The following is a 15,538-nucleotide window of genomic DNA, read 5'->3' on the forward strand; positions in this document are numbered from 1 at the left end:
GGCTTTCTGTGCAGACATTAGAAGGAGCAGCAAGTCTCCCCTTCTCCTGTTGGCTCTTCCCTCCTACAAAACAGGAAACAGCATCAGTACTTACGAGTATCAGTAAAGCTTTTTTAAAACTGATGACTTCCATTAGCAGAAAAGGAAGTGTCGTGCTGCTTGTGACTCTTAAAAGCACTGATTACAAATAAAGGGAGTTGATAAAACTGTGCCCCTTCATCCTTGTTAGTATATAGCTCACTCTAAAATTCTATGTTATTAAACTGCCCAGTTTACACTCAGATAGCCGTTTGATATTTTACTAGGTGTAGTAGGGAGTGTGGGGTAAATCTGGCTTTAAACACTGGCACTGACAGTCAGTTTGTTACCAATTCAATGCTCGAGTGACAGCCTTATGATGAGAGAGCCATCTCTGACCAAAACGTGAACCTGGAGTGAGGAGGATGTACAGGGAGGAGCAGAGAAGGGAAAGGAGGGTCTTGCTGCATACTGGGAGTGGAGGATGCAGCCAACAGATGGGGGCTGGACCATGGTGGGAGGGAGGGATGGAGGAGTGGTAGCAAGGACATGTCAAACAGACATCATATGCTTTAGTTCCCCTGTTTAAAAGTGATTTAGCTCAGATGTACAGGGAGAAGCAAGAAACGCAAATGTAATTAAACCTCCTACCCCTTCTCTCAGTTCAAGGAGGGCAATTTGGCTCTTAAAATTAGAAAACTTTGATCCATTAGAGAAACAAAAGTTCACAAACTCCAGGAAAATTAATTTTTAATAACTGTTAGTTTGAGATGTTTTAAACCACTGTTAGCTTAAGTGACAAGCTGCATTTAAGGAAGCTTCTTGTTAATTTCTGAAGACACAGCAGTACAGTAACTCCTTTTGTTTTAATATAGCATTGTGCATGTTTGAGAGTTGATCTCTAAAGGCTAGTTTATGGTAGTATTTATAAAGCTACAGAGGTGAATTTGCACCAAACAGATTTTTTTACAAAAGCTTCCAGTACAATAAGGTACCAATTTCTAAGGAAAAATCAATGAAAATATTATCTAACTTTATGTAAATCCCAACAGGAAGCTTTCTGCATATGCAGAAATGTAGGACACTCCATAAACCTGGTGTCAGCTCACTAATAAAACTCAGCAAAATGCCCAGGAGACTTTCTAGTATTAAAGTAATCTCCATTGCGAAGGATGGCTGAGAGAGAACAGCTTGAAAGGAGACCTGCGGTGGGTCTGGTTGAAGCACAGGACAGCAGTGGTACCGTGTTCTAAAAAGTGCCACTGCACCCGTGCAGAGAGAAACTTCTTGCTGAAGATTAATCTGAACATTAACTGATTATCATCTGTCTGCCAGTAAATGTTTCTTCCAATGCATCTTTGGAAACTTAAGATACTTTCTTTGTTTGTTTGTTTAATAGAAATACTTGTCTTTTATATCCTGTTGCTTTTACTGTTTATCTATTTTGCTAGAAGGAGATTGAAGTTTTTGTGACTTGCCATAGGGATCCATAGTAAGAACTAAGCAATATTTTACAGTAGGGAAATAACCCAAAAAAGGTAACAAACAAGAAACGGAATAAATGCCTAAGTGAGGTAGAATTTGCCAACTTTGTGTTGACGGGTGGTTTATGTAGTCTTATAGGCTATCTCTTTGGTTTCTCTCCAGAAAAGCGTCTTTCCAGGGGTATTTCTCATGCCAGCTCAGCTATAGTCTCCCTTGCTCGATCACATGTAGCAAACGAGTGCAGCAACGAACAATTCCCTTTGGAGATGCCCATCTACACATTCCAACTACCAGACCTGAGCGTGTACAGTGAAGATTTCAGAAGCTTCATTGAACGAGACTTAATTGAGCAGGCAACAATGGTTGCTTTGGAGCAAGCAGGTGGGTAAATGCTTTAGACATCAGCAGCTGGGCAATCTGACACTTTGGTTGACATTGCTAATCATGCTTCATTTCTGGAGATTGTGCATCCTGCATGGGAAACATCACAATATTTAGGCAGGATCTCTGCCAATCTGGCATCACACTGAGTACTTATCATGTATTGTCATATGCTCGCTTTTTGGCTTTGGTATTTGAAAAGCAAGACATACTTAGATAATAGCATCAAACAGTAAATACTTAAGAGAAACCAACAAACAAAACCCCACAAAAAACAACAAACAGTATTCGGAAGGCCTTCTTCTGGAAAAAATAGCAGTATAAAATAATGCAGGAATGCTACCAGGCAACTGTGAAGCATGAAAACGGTCATTTCACCTGTCAAAAAAGCATATCTAGTCTCCCTACGAACCAGCTAGCGCAAGCAGGAGGGGGCTGAAACAGGATGGCTCTTCCTCTGACAGCTCTGCCAAACACTCAAAATTCCACAGGGCTTTCAAAAAATACCTTGCTTCAGTATCGTTGTTGACCTACCCACTACAGTGAAATTACAGCTTTTAGAGTCAGCTAATGCAAGAATACAAACTAGAGGATCAGTGTTTTTCTGACCTTAAAATCGGGGAATATGTGAATTTAGAGCTGACATCTTGTAATTGATGCAGAGCTGGCTGGCTTTGAACTTGAAATAGGGCTGCAGAAACTACTGATTTTTCTGCCTATTAGCATTCCTCTCTCAAATTTCTCTGAAAATAGAATAAATCATTTATTCTTTTCTTCGCATTAATTAGGGCAATAACTTGACTCACACTGGAAAAGTCCCTTCCTCCCCAGAGCCTCTTAACATGCCGGAAAGGAGGGTGTTTTGACCTCTTGAGGTGCTTGTGGATTTGATCACAGGTATTCTTGTAGCCTGCATAGGCTCAGTTTACTTAGGTGAACATTTCGTTCAGATAAACTGTAACTTCTTGGGAAACAGTTCTTCAAGTAAGTTAAACAGATCAAACAGTGAATGTTTAAGAAAAATCACATAGGAGTTCATGTAAACTGACCTTATATCTCTATTGAAAACATTTAGACATTCAATTTCCTTTTATTTCCTGTCTATTTTAGACATATTTTTGTCTGAAATGCAGAGAGTGACTTAATAGGAAAGTCCCTTAGCACTAGACATTTTACTGTCTCCTACCAACACGGCCCAGTTTGACTGTGGTTTGGTCAATGACATAAAGGAAATTGACAGATAGGGTGCATTCCCAGCCAGGGGCCTAAAATGTTTGAAAACAAACCAAACCCCATGAAGGACAGTAGTTTCTGTATCTGAGGCTGGGGATATTGTTAGAGAAGAGAGAGGTGGATGCTCAGGTTTAATGGCATGAATTTCAAGAGAAAGGAAGAAAACCTGCTGATTAGGCAAAAGGAGTACAAACTTTGCTGGGAGCATAAAGCAGCTTACTACTCACAAAGCACAGACTGGGAGAGCAAAATTACTTTTAACAGACTGTCGCACATGTTGCCTGAAGTGGCCGTATGAGCTGAAGGTCTATAAAACCCTGTAAGGTTTTTCTGTTCTATATGCTTAGGCGCCTGCTACCATTACATCTATGTGTGAAAGGATGTTCAGGTTACATCCTACCTGTATAGAAACTCAGAGCAAAATTCCTGATTTACTCAGAAATGCTGTGTGAGATTATAAATGAAAGGCCCAGATAAAGGCAGAATTATTTACTTCCTCTCTGCTGCTGCAGTGTATCCTCTACTCAGTGTGAATATTCTGAATATTTCTCTTAGAGGACAGAATTCAGCACATTCATAAAGACATTTTGGGTTTTGTGCATCTGATAAACTCAGCTGTTCGTTGTTCCCTGAAAACTGGACTGATGAGTTCAATAACATAGGCAGAAGAATGGCTGGTTTAACACAGTGTTTTTAATGAAAAGAAAGAAAAGTTTCTATTGCAGTGCTGAAATATAATTCAATGCAAAAACTGAAAGTAAACTGTATGAAGCTACAAGGATATTGCTTTCCTACACTTTTCTTTCTGTGTTCAGGTGTTTTATATGAAGCATTTTATACAGCTACAGGTAAAATAAATGATAACACCTTGTTAAGCCTGGGTTTCCTGTCCCCAAACACAAGTCCACGAAAATTCTGGAGAAGTTTGATTTCAAACTATTAAAAATCAAGCTTTGTTAAAGAAAAACTGATGCCTTTTCAATTTGTAGAAATGTTTTCTTATCCTAGATTTTTTAGCAGATTTCCACACAGTATATGCAGGGTGCTGGGATAGCAACCATTGTATTTACAAGAGAGCTGTATTAATTTCCTGATTTCCAAGCTTTGAAATGTGTGCTTGTGTAATTCAGTTCTAATATGAATGACAAATATTTTATCACAGAGTAGGGTGAAATGCAATAATGTAATAGAAAACCATCTGTCTCAGCTTATGAAAGAAACAAGTGAAGAAAACCTGGGTCTGCAGTTCCCTGCAGGTAACTGAACTCAGTATCAGTTATCTGCAGCCAGTAGGCCTCACCGTATAGTTCTGTGTCATCTTATTTTATGATCTTTGATTTGCATTCTAGTCACTAGCTTCTGTGACAGTCTATGTTGCTGATGCATTGGCCTAAAAGAGAAGCATTAACTTGATTGCTCATTTTTACTTACTACATGCACAGCTCAACATTACATTTCAAGGACATCACTAAGTCTGAATAGCCTTGCAGATGCTGCTGCAAAGCTGATTTCATCATCTAGGCTAATACAGAGAGCTCCTACAAAGAAGGTCCTTTATTTGAAGTACAGAAAATATATTGGTGAACGCTGTAATAATTCACTTTTTTTAAAAAGTAAGCAGTCACTGAATGATTAAAATAAGCTCATGTAGAAAATCCGTTCTTGTAATTTTCTTCGAGTCAGTACTTGCAAATACACATTTATTGTATGAAAGGACTAAAACTAAAATGAAACAAACAAATCCTCTTGGCTACTCATTTAAGAAACATGTAAAGCACAGAAGTAGCTCTGCTGAAATCTGGATTTGAGGTTCCTGCATCCCTTGCTAACTGCCTGACTCTTCTGTGTGAGCAGAGTGATCTCTCTTGACTTAGCAGCTCAGTCCTGTGCACGTCCCAGAGCAGTTATTGCTGTTGGATTCCAGGGGGGAGCTGGTGAGTGTTTAGGGTGAACCATGGCTTTTGAGAATATATGGAGTGTCTAGAATTAGACTTCCTTTGCAGTTGAAAATGTTTTGTGACTTACTTGTCCTGGGGGATGGATGAGAGGTGGATTTCTGGGAATGCAATGTGCTGGAGAAATGAAAGAAAGACTTGGTTTAGCCTAGTTTCTCCAGGAAACTGAGCTTGTATCACCAAGCTCTCTCTTAGTATTGTACCACTGTTTATTTTTTAAATTTAACTCTGCCAACTTCAAACATATTTGTAAGGTTTTACAGGTTTCATGAAAATAAGCAGATAGCTTATTTTTAGTATTTCCATAGGAGAAAAACTTGCAACATGAATATTGTTTATTAAATGCTACAGAATCCACGTGGGAAAGACCTCCAGGATGCCCAACCACAAAAAGAAGCCGTCAGAACTCTAACCTGTGTAACCACACGTACGACAAGCACAGGAAACCAGACTTCGTGCCCCACTCAGTGAGATGTCTGCTCTGTCAGTGGTTTTGAGGACTTGCCCTAGGACTGGTTCTAAAATACTTATTTCCTTTTCCTCAGACACTGACTTTTTCAACCTGACAGTTGCATAAGGCCAGCTTCTGTTGATGCCTACACTTGTAGTGGGTTTACAATAGGGTAGCTTTTGATGTTTGCATCTTGTCCTGGGAGTCTTCAGATACTATATTTTAACGTAGCAATGTTGTCTGTTTTCTGAAGTTTGCAAAACTTCCTCTGAGATTCAGCATACCTTCTTTGCTTGGAATACAAGGTATTTACCTGGTTCCGTATCAGAATGATTGATTCTTTTTAGGTGCTCCAAATAAGGGAGCAGGGGGAGACAATATACGGTTTGTGATGTGTGAAATCTGATACACGCTGAGTAGTGCAGGACTGGGATAATACCAGAACACACAAATAGTTGGCAATCATTAGCCATGGGGGATACTGGAGTCTGTCGACATTTCTTTGGAGTTTGCCCCTGAGGTCTTAAGTATCATGCAAAGAATAGTCTGTGCTTGTGTCTACCTCTCTGATTGTGTTGCTAGATCACAGACCTGGATAGGACTTTAAATCTTGATTGAAAATGAGAATAAAATTTTAGTGTACTAGAATATGGCTATATTAATTCTCAGAATATTTTTGCTGTAGAACAACAGATACACTTCTTGAAATAATGTTTTTGGAGATTAAATATATTTTTTGAGAAAATAAGAAACGAGATCAAGTAGGAGACCAACAGGGGGAGAGTGAGACATGGGTCAAGTTTGTTCATAAATATTGTCTTATCAAAACAGACAGAAATAAGCCTGAGGAAGAACTGTTTCCAGTTTTCATTTAAGCTCCACTTTCCTGTTGTTTCCCTAAAGGGATCCACTGTAACCACTAGATTGAAAAATGAAAATGCCCTGCTTGTTTTCTTATAATCCAGTGCATTTCTGCTGATTTTTAGTCAGCCATAAGCTTTGTGATGTTAACCAAGCCCACAAACATTTTTTTGCATAAACTACTTGCGAGCAGAATACTTTTATAGAAGGCTCCTGTTATTGAAAAGATTCATAAACACCAGACTTTGACATTTATTACCGATAGCTGGTAGTTAATCTGCAAAGCAATACTACTCATTATTCCCTTAAGTCCTAAAGTCTGTTTTAGGTCTTGTAACTGTGCTTTAAGCAGCACATTGGTGTAACTTATTACTGAATACAATACCACCAAAACAATCTGCAAAAAACAGGTTGCAAGTTGTTACTTCACAGCCCACAGACACAGGAGTTGCTAAAAACAATAACTTGTTATTTCAGACTTATCTTTCCCAAAAGCTGTCCAATAGCAGTTTAAATTAAGCTTCTTTAATGCATATTTAATTTAGAACTCCATGAGCCTCGTCTGAGATGTTAGACATTCACAAGCTAGCTGCTAAAATCATATGAGGATTACCAAGTCTTCATAATTACTGATCTTATACGCATCTTTACCTTTACAGTATAGTAACTCTCAGGCCATACTGACTAGTTGAAATTTAATTAAATAGGTCTTAGTTCCCGGAACAACTAATTGGGGCTGCATGTTAAAATATCATGATACTGGTTTTTTGCGCAATATGTATTACCTGCCACTACAAATAAACTTCTGTATAATTTTGTAATGAAAAGATGTTAATGGAGAAGAGATTTTTTTCAGTGCTTGGAATTATTTCTGGTTTGGTGTTTTAACCTTAAATGCAAGACAGACTGTACAATATAGATACTGTTTCCTCTCAGCTTGCAAGTAAAGTCTGCAGAACAGGACAAACAAAGAAATGGAGTCACCACAGGCTGCCCGTTGCATTATTCATTCAATTATTCCATGTGCATTACCCACAGACTTTCCAAAAGTCTCAGGAAATACAGCAGCTCTACTCGTCATTGTTAATCATCTGCTCTTCATTATCCCCAAAGATGTTATACAATTAGTCAAATTTCTAATATAAAGAATGTTCGGGTGACTATTTAACCTGGACTGAACACTCCAGTAAGCCACCACACAGTACCCTGTGTGCCAGGATTTATGTGCTTCCAGTGCTGGCTTAGGTGCACTGGTACTCTTCAGGACTTCATGTAGATACATCAAATATCTGTCCTCTTGTCACTCTTTTTCATAATGCCTTCCCTGTTTTATAATCTATAAAACATGCTTCATGTAGCAATGATGGACAAGTGGTTCTCTAAATGTTGTCAGAGATGCTATCCTAGATCTTAGGCTATGCATTTGGTCTCACTTTAATTCTCTGGTAGTGTAGCTGTTGATTTTAGTAGGTCTAATCATGATTTACACTATGGTAAATGAGAATCAGCTGTTGAAATAATCCACCTGGTTGAAACAACAGTTCTTTGCTTAACAAACTTACCAGTAACGTATTTGGATTAATGTATACATATTACATATTGTCTTTTGAGACTTCATTACTGTAGTGTAATCTGTCGTATCTGTGTACGGGAGGCCAATGCCGATTATGTTTGGGAGCTGATATTAAGACTTGTAATGGCATGTAGGCAGTGAACTCTTAGAAATCCATCCTCGAATGCAACGTATGAGAATGGAAGATGCAAATTAATTAAAGGTGCTCTCTTCTTATTCCAAATACATTTAGAGAATAGTTACATATATCTGCATCTTATTTCTAGTTTTGACTTTTGACATTACATTTTAAGTTTATTTGGCAGAAAGGACATTAATAATTAACTTTCAACATTCCACATCATTGCTGAATGCCTGTACACAGCACGCATCCTGCTTTAGTATCCCCTCCACCATTTTAATAGATGCTTATTTTTCAGGACGACTGAACTGGTGGTCCACGGTGTGTACAAGCTGCAAACGTCTTCTTCCCTTGGCTACAACAGGTGATGGAAACTGCCTCTTGCATGCTGCATCTTTAGGTAAGGGAGAGTCTGTACATGAAACCTTCTGCCAAAAATATCGACTGCTTTTTCTCTGTCACCAGCAAAAGCTCAGAAACACGTGGGATGCAAAGGCTTTCATTAAAAGCTTGGTTCTGGAGCAATATATTATTCTAATTTTACTTAAGTATTGTTTGCTTTTGGCATACTTGAAAGATGAAGGTAAAAGTTTTATCAGATTATAAAAGAAGTATAATTGCAACAACGTCAAAAACATCCGTGATTTGTGTTTTCCTCACCGAGCCAAATCTAACAGCTCTGGAACAAGCAAATCCCAGGTGCTTCTGCAGGACTGTCCTCATTGTGAGCAAGGAATTGCATTAATTCTCTGGCTTTTGTTAAACAGTTGTCTGGCTGTCTTCAAGAATGCAGTATGTAGCGCTTATCTCTTTTGGTTCCCGGTGGTGTTTAAGTGTATGGGAAACAGAATTTGGGTGAATTAAAGTATTTTCCAATTGATTAATTAATTGTTAATACAAAATTTTTGACGTCTTTCTTCATTCAAATAAATAGAAAACTGTGAAGCTTAAAGTCTTTGATATGCCTTCTGTATCCTAACCTGTTATAAGAAAACTTGTTGTTGTTGTAGTTGCTGAAACCTTCCACTAATAGAACTCCAAAGGTGACTTTTTAAAAAGTGGGATTTAAAATATTTTTAAGAGTCTCTTCTTTGTGAAAGACATAGTAAGAAAAGAGCCTTTGCTGTTTCCAAGGATCCTTTTATATTTGTCCACTTCATTTTTAATTAGTGGGAACGGTATATTTTTTACAGCAAATGTTTGGAGCATTTTGACTTGCAGAGTCTTAAATAGACATTTAATGCCAACAGCTGACAACGTTAATTGAAAGGTGGCTGTCTATGGGCATGTCTTGGTGAGAGCTCTGGTCTCTTCTCTTGCAAATTACTCTTCTCAGCTGCGTGAAGATGTTTTATTATCTTAAAATGAGCTTGAAAGCCTGTGGCTGGTTGTATTTTTAGACTTCCAATCATCTTAAATGCTCATCTCTTTACTTGGATGTTGAAGCCAAAGGCAGTTTACCATCATGCTGTGTAAGAGTTCGAGGCCTTTGGGTATTGGTATCATATGCAATTCACAGCAGTGCCAGCAGTTGTCATCAGTATCCTTGTGGCTGCAAGCTCTGTTGGCAGCCACAGCTGAAATCGACCTGTGTGTGGAATATGCCATTGCTTGCAGCAAAGCTGAAGTTGTCTACAAGCAAATACTGAAACCAGTCAAATCCTTAGTCATTCCTTCAAGTATAAACTTTGTTAGAATTGCCTCTTGTTGCTCATTAGCTTATCTATATTGACTGTTTCTTTAGGAAACCTCAAGAATAATGAGTGAATTATTTGCAAAGGAAACTCTTAAATAATGTACAAGCATTCCTTCTTTTGTTAATAGAGCAATATTAATTACTTTCTGGTTTGCTGTAGCTTTTTTATAGCTGAATGTCATTTTGTGCTGCTTTAGGGATGTGGGGGTTTCATGACCGGGACCTTGTTTTACGCAAAGCCCTCTATACTATGATGAGAAGTGGAGCTGAAAGGGAAGCACTGAAAAGAAGATGGAGATGGCAACAGACCCAGCAGAATAAGGAGGTTTGTGTGGCCTAAGGACAGTCTCGTGAATACCATTTAGGGTCAAATGTATTCTTCTGAAGTTTGGTGTGAAAGTATTAATTGCTGTCAAATTTCTTGTGCTTCCATTTTACTTGTATTTAGAATTTTTTTATCAGAATGCAAATGTGTTTGTAGCTTTGTGGGCATAAATATGCAGAGTTTTGTGCCTGCAAAGGTCTAAGATGAGTCTGGAACATGTAGAAAATTTTGGGCTGCAAAATTAAATGCACAATTTAGCTATCACAAGCATTATAAAATGAATGAATGAAATCTACAAAAGAAGGAGAACCCCAATTGGGGAAGATTTCCCAGAATGGTACAGTTCTTAGATCTGTGACCAAATATTGAGTGGATGTTTCTTAGTTAAAATCATCTGTAGATTTGGTTTGACTTTTGATTAAAAGCTGTATTATCTTCTGAAGATGTCTGTGCCTGAAGAGTGGCTAGAAAAGCGCATTTCAGGAGTAATCCTGAATGCAATCCAGTGAATGTGCTTAAATGTTTGCGACTTATTTGTAATCGGCTTTTTGTTGGCAGTGGACAGCGAGAATACCACTGAGCTGTGACTGACTCAGCTGCTTCAGGCTACCTGGAAACACAGGAGCACAGAAGCACTCCTGTACCCTTGCTGCCCTTTAAAAGAGGGAGAAAGCATTGCCTGTCAGCCAAGGGGCATTCGTAGTAGTTCTGTGTATTGAGGAAGAAAGCAAACCTCCAGAAATGGGCAATAAAACATGTGACCATGGTTGCAAGGAATTCACGTGGGTATGAGTAACTGGATCTGCAATAGTGGAGCACTGTGTGAGAGCAGCAGACCCACAGCTAGAAATCGAATCCATCATGCTGTTAGAGGTTTGGGTCTTTTCTATTCAGGTGAAAGAATATTAATTTATTTTAAAATGTCGAACCATTAATGGGCCAGGATATTCAACCATATCATGTATGAAGCTCAGAGAAAGTAAGTTGTAAATAATACTGCAGATCTCTGCTTCCATTTTGTACCAGCACAATCGTAACGGTATTTCATTCTCTTCCATAGTCAGGTTTAGTGTATACAGAAGAAGAATGGGAACGGGAGTGGAATGAACTGCTTAAACTGGCATCAAGTGAGCCTCGTACACATTTCGGCAAAAATGGAGGCACTGGTGGTGGGTAAGTTCAGAGTATGACAGAATCTTTGAGTTTTTGTTCTCAGTAGGAAAACATTATAGTACAAATGAAGGAAGATCTTTATAGGACCATCAAACTGCTTTTTCAACTGGTTGTGATTTTTTTGCATGGTAGAATATAATTATCTAAACACCCTGTTACAATATTTATCATTTTTATTAAATTTCTTTATGGAGTTACCACAGGAAATTGAGGTTAATTTGCATCTGAAAGAGTCTGGATTTCATAAATCCTAATTTATTGGTTTCTGGAACAGGCATGTTGGCAGTAGCATTTTGCTTCAAGATGAAGTGCCTCATCTCATTGAAGATAGGTAACTTTTTGTTTGAGGAAGACTTAGCACGTAAGTGTAGGAGCAGTTACATTTACAGAGTCCTAACATTACATTTGGCCCTTTGAAGGCAACTGTGAGGCTGATGTGGCCCTGGTGAAAATGAGTTTGACACCCCTGCCTTAGCAGAAAGAGCCACTGCTCAGATATTTTCACTAAAACATGTTTTATATTTTATATTGCTGTAATCTTCCTGTGTGTCATTAGACATTAGAGTTTTATTTAAGGCAGAAAACCAGAACATTTAAACAGGATGTGCATGACATCTTCTAATAGCACTCTAGAAGAAAGTAGTTTGTGCCCAGATATCACCTTTTCCGTGCTTTGGTGCAGCTTTAATGCCATCTTCTCATATTCATACATTCATTTCTGTCCTTTTTTGCTTTGTAGTTCAAACAAAATCTTCAGAGAGATCTTTTTTGAGGGCAAGTCATCAAGTATCTTTTCACATTTTCTAGTTTAAAAATACTGTTAACCTGAACCATACAGGGGGGAAGAAAGCAATGGTTTTGGTATTAAAGATTAAATATTTGGATGCAGTGTCTTTGTAAGCAGAGTAAGTAGAATATCAGGTTATACTTTGTAGTCTCATGAAACCCTTCTGAAAAATCACTATGCTACTTCAATCTTTGAACACTTACAAAAAACTTTAAATAAAAATGATGATAATTAATATTGCACTGATAGAAACAGTTGCCCTTTAAGCATTTATTAAACCCATGTGACATAAATAGTATTCTCGAACACAAGAATTATTAAAAGATTGTAGGGGTTTTTATTTCAAATTAAACTGATTCACCATCATCGTAGTAAAGCTTGATTTTGCTGCAAGGTTCTGGCATGGCTGTATTTCTACAAACCACACCAGCTTATTTTCTTATCTAAGTTTCATATCTGTCTATCTAGATGAATTCCGTAAGATTGTGGCTGATTGCAGCTTCTTTGATTACACTCTGCAAAGCTGCAGTGTTTGCCACTTACTATCCAATACTAACAGGCACGCAAGGAAGGAGTGTGTTTTCTTGAAGACCAACTTAGTATGTGTGTTTAATCTTTGTATAATACTCAATTAGTAGCATTTTAGTCAATTAATGTATTATAAACAGTACCAGAAAATTTGATGGTTGCAGGGAAAAACCCAGTACTGTCTACTTTACTGCATTATTTTAGATTTGTAGAACTTATTGAAAGAAGTGGGTAGAGACATATTTGTGAAAAAGTTTGGGATTAAATAGTATCTACAACATGTAAATACCCCTGATGCACATAAAGAATCTGCTTTAAATAGCTGGTATGATAAACCATCCCTCACTTTCAGTGCAGTTCTTCTGAAAGTAGAGGATTATTGACCAGCCTTAAGAATGCAAAAGCTTTAGTTTTTGTGTGAAGTGTTTATCACTAAAAATATTTAGTGGTGGTTTACTCAGTGCTTAGCTACTGGTTCCCCTAGAGAAAACTGCATGTGGTGATAAGTAAATTGACAAAATAATACATGCAACACTATGAGAATAATAACAACTTTAGCATATATTCTCTGGGCTTTGAAGGAAGATTCTCTTTTCCTTTTAACCCTGTGATGTCAAGGATGCAGGAAGAAATTGTTTAGAAAATTGTCAGCCATAATGTGTCATTTCCTCCTATTTTGAGGCTAAAAAATTAGATTGGTTTTCATTTTACTCTGTAGTTTGTTTCCTCTTTTTGTAGGTATTTTCCTGTTAATACACTTCAGTCTTCTAATGCAGTTCAATTCACATTTCTATTAAATCTGACCATTCACCAGCAATTTTCTCTGGCCTTATTCTGTCTGTGTCACGTACTATGTATCTTCAGTATGCACCAGTCAGAGATGTCCTCAAGTGTTGCATTTGTTAGCCAATCAGCCATCTTTACCTTTAGTTCCCAGATACTTAATCAGGGATATCACTATTACATAAAGAATCCATTTAAATTTGTTTTAATGTTCTCATCATGGTTTGCATTTATCTTTTTGCCAATCAAAATAAAGTAAGTATAAATAGGCAACAGTTAATTTTTCCTGTAAAACAGTGAAAGAGGAATCAGGCAAAAAACTTAGCCCATTAAACATGTGAATTTGTAATTCTCTTTACAATCACTCCAAAGACAGAATGAATGTGACAGAATGAATTAATTTCTCAGTTTGATGTACTCATGTTCAAAATAGAGCCCTTGAGAAGGAAAAGGAATATCAAAATAGTATTTTTGAGATGGGGTATATAATGTTCTCTAGTTAGGTACTGTATTAAGAAAGCTTGCAAATTAGTCTTTGAACTGGAGATGAGGAATTTCTCCTTTGGTGTCAGAATTAGCTAAAGCATCAGAAGCTGTTTCTGCTTCAAAAGAACTCAGTGACAAGCCTAATTCTGGAATTGTGCTGCCTCATTCACCTGCAAGTTCCTTTTAGGTATTTTTCAGAGTGAACTACATGTAAAGGAGATCAGCAATTATCACTGAATCTCCAAAGATTTAATCTTTGAAAGCACTCTCATTCTGAGGCTTATAAGTTGGGGGAAAAAAAATGCAGATAAAGGGAACACAGAAGAATCTGGCTCTTAAGTTCTTGTTTCCAACATGTAAAACCCTTCAAGGACTAAAGCAGAGCAAACTAATTAGCTATGAATTGGATTCTTGTTGCTAAACAGATTTGCACATCTTTCTGTAAATGGAAAAAATAAGTTTCAGCTTAACATAATGTTTTCATTTATACCCACTTAGGAGCAAAATCCAAGGATACTGAATTAAAGCAACTGCTTTGAAAATAAAGAGAACGTCTTCTACACTCTGGTTTTGTGTTGTTTTTTTTTTTTTTTTAAGAACTTAACTATTGCAATCCTGCTAAGGAGAAAATTCCAACCCATTCCTTCATTTTGCAGACCATTGTCAGTCAGAGATTTCCAACCCTGTTCTAGTGCTGGATTGAATATCACTGCTGTTACTCCCTTCTTGAGGCTTAGTAGTGCTGAAAGCCAGGTGTCGTGTCGTGTCATGTTGTGGTGAGAGCTAATACACTTTTTGGAAGAGGATGGTATTCTTCTTTAGGATTAACTGTCACCCTTTAGCTGGCTGTCTCTTATGCTGTTGGTATTAGTTTATTAATAAGTCAAGTGATTTTTAGATGGGGAAGAAGGGAGAGAATGTTGCTGTAATCTTCCCGTGTACCATTAGAGTTTGATTTAAGGCAATAAAGCAGAATATGTAAACAGGATGTACCTCTCATATGCATGTAATCCCCAAGGTTTTGGACTTGGCAGCATCTATCAAAGACCCTCATCTTGTAAAGAATTCCATTTAGATCATTTAACAAAGACATTGCTTTAAAATCATTTTTATTTGATCAGGTTGTCTATTGTAGGAGTGCTGTTCCTCTGTATATGGGTGCAGACAGAAAAAGGTTCATTATAACAGTATATCTTTATTAGCTGAAGTTTCTGATGCCTAATAAATCTTTTCATCTGGCTTATTCTCAGTTGATGTAAATTGTACTTAAGTCAGACACATTCCGGAAATAATTGAATTGCTGTGGTGATTCAGATATGCCAGTTAAGACAGCCCTTTGATCTGAAAACAGTGGCTATCCGACAGACTCCAGAAAAGAGAATAAATTCAAGGCAAAGGAGGGATCAGACTTTTGTCCTATTAAAATAAAGTACTAGTACCTACGTAGTGATTGGGTTTTCCGCATTTAGGGAGTTTTTGTTGAATTCAGGATATTTCGTATTTGACAGACGGTTGCATCTCATATGCCTCAGAAGATGTTTTACGTAAAAGCGTGTGTTCCCACACAAGTAAATACAAAATAACATTCAAACCAAAATAATCTAGGGAAAGTTGATTTAGGTTTTTTCTTTTATTATATGCCTTGAAAAGAGCTTCCTATATATTGTTTTTGCCTGAGGGGA

General features: G+C 37.5%; 1 protein-coding gene across 10 annotated transcripts in view; it reads left to right on the forward strand.

Moving 5' to 3' along the window:
* The window catches only part of OTUD7A (OTU deubiquitinase 7A), a 153,639-nt gene that overhangs the window by 122,474 nt on the left and 15,627 nt on the right, over positions 1 to 15,538 (forward strand). For all 10 annotated transcript variants that reach the window (XM_071813825.1, XM_071813824.1, XM_071813830.1 and 7 more), the window contains 4 exons: positions 1,666 to 1,884; positions 8,377 to 8,478; positions 9,972 to 10,099; positions 11,160 to 11,272. In XM_071813825.1, the coding sequence (XP_071669926.1) occupies positions 1,666 to 1,884; positions 8,377 to 8,478; positions 9,972 to 10,099; positions 11,160 to 11,272 (562 nt within the window). The remainder of the gene's footprint in view (positions 1 to 1,665; positions 1,885 to 8,376; positions 8,479 to 9,971; positions 10,100 to 11,159; positions 11,273 to 15,538) is intronic.

Source organism: Patagioenas fasciata, chromosome 12 (assembly GCF_037038585.1).
Source record: "Patagioenas fasciata isolate bPatFas1 chromosome 12, bPatFas1.hap1, whole genome shotgun sequence".
Lineage (NCBI taxonomy): Eukaryota > Metazoa > Chordata > Aves > Columbiformes > Columbidae > Patagioenas > Patagioenas fasciata.